This window comes from Cibotium barometz, chromosome 38, assembly GCF_041138505.1.
Source record: "Cibotium barometz isolate CiBa-2024 chromosome 38, ASM4113850v1, whole genome shotgun sequence".
Classification (NCBI taxonomy): domain Eukaryota; kingdom Viridiplantae; phylum Streptophyta; class Polypodiopsida; order Cyatheales; family Cibotiaceae; genus Cibotium; species Cibotium barometz.
Genome location: NC_141083.1, coordinates 8,425,464 through 8,429,285, shown reverse-complemented (window position 1 = coordinate 8,429,285; position 3,822 = coordinate 8,425,464). Strand labels below are relative to the sequence as shown.

General features: G+C 31.3%; 1 protein-coding gene across 3 annotated transcripts; it reads left to right on the top strand.

Moving 5' to 3' along the window:
* The first annotated feature begins 223 nt into the window (after positions 1-223).
* LOC147616304 (uncharacterized) lies at positions 224-2,357 on the top strand. Of its 3 annotated transcripts, XR_015262480.1 has the most exons (5): positions 224-1,182; positions 1,269-1,651; positions 1,735-1,850; positions 1,991-2,128; positions 2,214-2,357. XR_015262480.1 is itself a non-coding variant. In XM_086777373.1 (4 exons), the coding sequence occupies exons 1-4, from the start codon at positions 1,551-1,553 to the stop codon at positions 2,354-2,356; spliced, it is 477 nt and encodes a 158-aa protein (XP_086633499.1). In that variant the 5' UTR covers positions 224-1,550; the 3' UTR covers position 2,357. The 3 variants fall into 3 exon arrangements, 1 of the variants encoding a protein (XP_086633499.1); XR_015262479.1 differs by having other exon boundaries at positions 224-1,651; XM_086777373.1 differs by having other exon boundaries at positions 224-1,651; positions 2,012-2,128.
* The last annotated feature ends 1,465 nt before the right edge of the window (positions 2,358-3,822 follow it).

Sequence of the window (3,822 nt, the reverse complement as noted above, 5' to 3'; positions counted from 1 at the left end):
ATTATTCATTTATCAACATAGAATTTAAAAGAATTCTAATTTTGATATAAAAATTCTTTATGCATCTATTTATGCATAAAAATCAACTTCAATGGGAATAACACTTTTATATATAAAAATCCTTTTAATCTATTTATGCATAAAATCAAATTTAATAAGAATAACACTTTTAAAATAAAAAGAATTTCTTTATGCATCTATTTATGCATAAAAATCAGGTTTGGAAAATGGACAGATGGTAAAGTGCCATGGCTGCATCTTGACGAGATCCTGAAGGCCTGAGCATAGGAGATTGATGAGGGGAAAAATCGCTTTTAGGACTCCTATGGGATGCTTGTTTTCGTCGGCAGGAGCAAGGCTAAAGACAGCCCCAGCAGCATGCTCTTGAGCTTCAGGGATGCCATTGTTGAGGGCCTCCACCGGGAAAGGGACAGGCTCTACACGCACAATGATGACCTTGTTTGGATTTTCTAGCGAAAGATTAACGAGAGCAGTAGCACCATTAATCTATACATTAGGGTTATGCGATCTCAGGAGGGGGAGGAGGGCTTGAATGATATCAAGGTGGCATAGAGAGATGCGATTTTCCCACTTGCCATTTCTTCACATGAAACATATTGTTCTTTCTTTTGCTTAAAAAAGATATCTTTGATTCATTTCTAGTGTTCTTTGATTGCACTAGTCTATTTGATTTGCATAGTAGTTGATGTGAATTTTTCATCTATCGCATGCTTTTGTATTGGTTATGATGGGTGGAGGTTGAAATGGCCTTACAGAAGAAGTTAAGTAGCAACCCATGGTATAATGCTCCAGTGTCTATTCTTGCACAAGTCGTATAGAATGTATATGGTGTCTATTGCTATTGATCAATGGGACATTGTTATGTATACTTAAGTACTCTCTTGGTTCATTGAAGAATTTACAACAACTGTGCAAAAAGCCACCACTCATTTGGATAAAGAGCGAATGACACTAGAAGAGTACACAAAATCCTACAACAAAGCTCGGGATGAAGTAGAGACTCAATTCAGCGATCGTGCTTAATAGATGGCCACAATCTCCAATCCAGCAAATGGCACTGGTCTTCAAGTTGCTCTTTTCTTACGATTGGAAAAAGAGTGATGCTCTTATTTCCAAGGACAAGCTACATATATTGTGTACTTCACTTATCTCCCCAGAGAGGTAAGAATGTGTGTTGTTCTGGTTTAGTATGCCTAATTATATGTGATTTTGTATTGAAAAGATCAATCTCTTGATCTCTTAATCAGCAAAAAGGAGGTGCTCCATCTCTTGATCACCACTAAGAAAGATGACAAGAAGAAAAAGGCAAGGGATTAGGCAAGGAAGTGGCCAAGGAGATGTATGAAACGGAGGATCTTGCTCTTTAACTTAGTGATGCTGACAGGTTCCGCTTGTACATGAAGAAAAAGACATATTGGGGATTTATGCTTGATGCAGGAAAGACACTTGTGAAAGAAGAACGTGTGTAACATGATCTTCCATTGCCTGCTACATTTGAGACCTTCTACAAGCAGCAAAAGCAATTACATATGTGTGATGCCTTCCCTGATCTATGGAAGGACATGAGGAGTCTTTGTGGAGTAGACAAGCAACATGAACTAAACAAATCGACACTTCGACTAGTGTATAGGTATTTCTCATATATAAAGAAATTTGTTTTTGATAAAAAAGAATATATTGTGTTACTCATGATCACATTCCTACCTATGGTAGGTGGATGAGGGTGTTGTGCAGGGACAAAATCTTCCATGTGATGCCCCATATTGTGAGAGCTTGGATTAATCTTCACAGTGATGAGAGCATGTACTTGCCTAGATTTAAGGACTTTGGTATTTCTCGATGGGAACTCACTATTTGTTCTTGATGGTTGGATTACCCAATAAGAAAATGGCATCCAACGGAAGATGACTTGCATGCAACTGAGTGTCATATCCGTAGATCTTCTTTATATTTGAACTTTTGTATCAAGACTTCATTGAAAATATGACAGCCCACCAAGAAAATGAACAAGAAGATGTAGATCATGAGCAGATTAATGAGGAGGCTATAATAGGGGAGAACGAGCCCCACCTTCATAAGGAGAGATCTGCAATGAAAAAAAGAGCAGGTAGAAAACTTTATGATTTTAGTTTCCATGCTATTATTTTGTGGTCTCCTACAATTAGTTACTGAGTATTTTTACTTGTATGTAGCTTCATCTTCTTGTAGAGAGCGTCATACAAAAAAATCCCTCAACTTTGCAAGTAAAAGTGGAAAGATTACAAGGTCACTCAACAGCTACGACTACTTGATTTATGAAGTATTAGTAAGGCTTGTTACTTTATCACATTCATGATTTGATTATTTTTTTATTATAAAAGTGTTATTCTTATTAAATTTGATTTCTATGCATAGAAAGATGCATAAAGGAATTTTTTTATTATAAAAGTGTTATTCTTATTAAATTTGATTTTTATGCATAGAAAGATGCATAAAAGAATTTTTTTATTACAAAAGTGTTATTCTTATTAAATCTGATTTTTATACATAAAAAGATATATAAAAGAATTTTTTTAATTACAAAAGTGGTATTCTTATTAAATTTGATTTTTATGCATAGAAAGATTCATAAAGAAATTTATTTTATTACAAAAGTGTTATTCTTATTAAATTTGATTTTTATGCATAGAAAGATGCATAAAGAAATTTTTTTATTACAAAAGTGTTATTCTTATTAAATTTAATTTTTATGCATAGGAAGATGCATAAAGGAATTTTTTTATTACAAAAGTGTTATTCTTATTAAATTTGATTTTTATACATAGAAAGATACATAAAGGAAAAAAATTTATTACAAAAGTGTTATTTTTATTAAATTTGATTTCTATGCATAGAAAGATGCATAAAAGAATTTTTTTATTATAAAAGCGTTATTCTATAAAATTTGATTTTTATGCATAAAGAAAATTTTTTTTAAAAAAAGTGTTATTCTTATTAAATTTGATTTTATACATAAATAGATGCATAAAAGGATTTTTTTTATAAAAGTGTTATTCCCATTGAAGTTAATTTTTATGCATAAATAAATGCATAAAGAATTTTTATATCAAAATTAGAATTCTCTTAAATTTTATGAGTATTTGATAAATTAATAATTAAATACTCTAAGAGAGAAATTTTTATTTTTTTATATTCACACGGATTATAAAAAGAAAATTCAAGAAATCTATCGAGATCAAAGTATTCAGATAAATGATTAATTTATTCCTCTTTAGAATTCGTACCTAATTTAGAAATCAATAAAGTGAATATTCAAAGAAAGAAATTCAATAAAATAGTAACTAAATTATCAAACCTTTTCAAAGTGATTAATTTATTCCTCATTAGAATTCGTACCTAATTTAGAAATCAATAAAGTGAATATTCAAAGAAAAAAATTCAGTAAAATAGTAACTAAATTATCAAACCTTTTCGAGAAAGATAGTTCAAGAAAAATCTTATCCGACTCGAACCTTGAATCAGACTATGATCAAGACCAAACTCTTTCGTCAGTTTCGACCGAGGAAAGAAGGTGTGACCAGTTTAGAAAAATACACTCAAAACTCCTGCCAAATCTGAAACTAAGTTTGAGACCCTTCGAATTGATCTGTGGATCAAGGTTATAGAATTCGAGGAATTCTGGTATGAAATTTAGAATTTCGATCAAAAAGTTTTGGGGATATTGATTTAAAAAATACTCCTTATATTTAAAAGAAAATTAAACTGAAAACTTGCATAGAAACCCTGTTTTCTTAAAGGACTGTCTTACACCAAAATGTTGGA

Excerpts from the sequence above, each read along its gene's own strand:
- LOC147616304 (XM_086777373.1), top strand. The coding sequence starts at position 1,551 with ATGTGTGATGCCTTCCCTGATCTATGGAAGGACATGAGGAGTCTTTGT. Across the intron at positions 1,652-1,734 it reads ACACTTCGACTAGTGTATAG|GTGGATGAGGGTGTTGTGCA; the intron begins GTATTTCTCATA and ends TACCTATGGTAG. Across the intron at positions 2,129-2,213 it reads TGCAATGAAAAAAAGAGCAG|CTTCATCTTCTTGTAGAGAG; the intron begins GTAGAAAACTTT and ends ACTTGTATGTAG.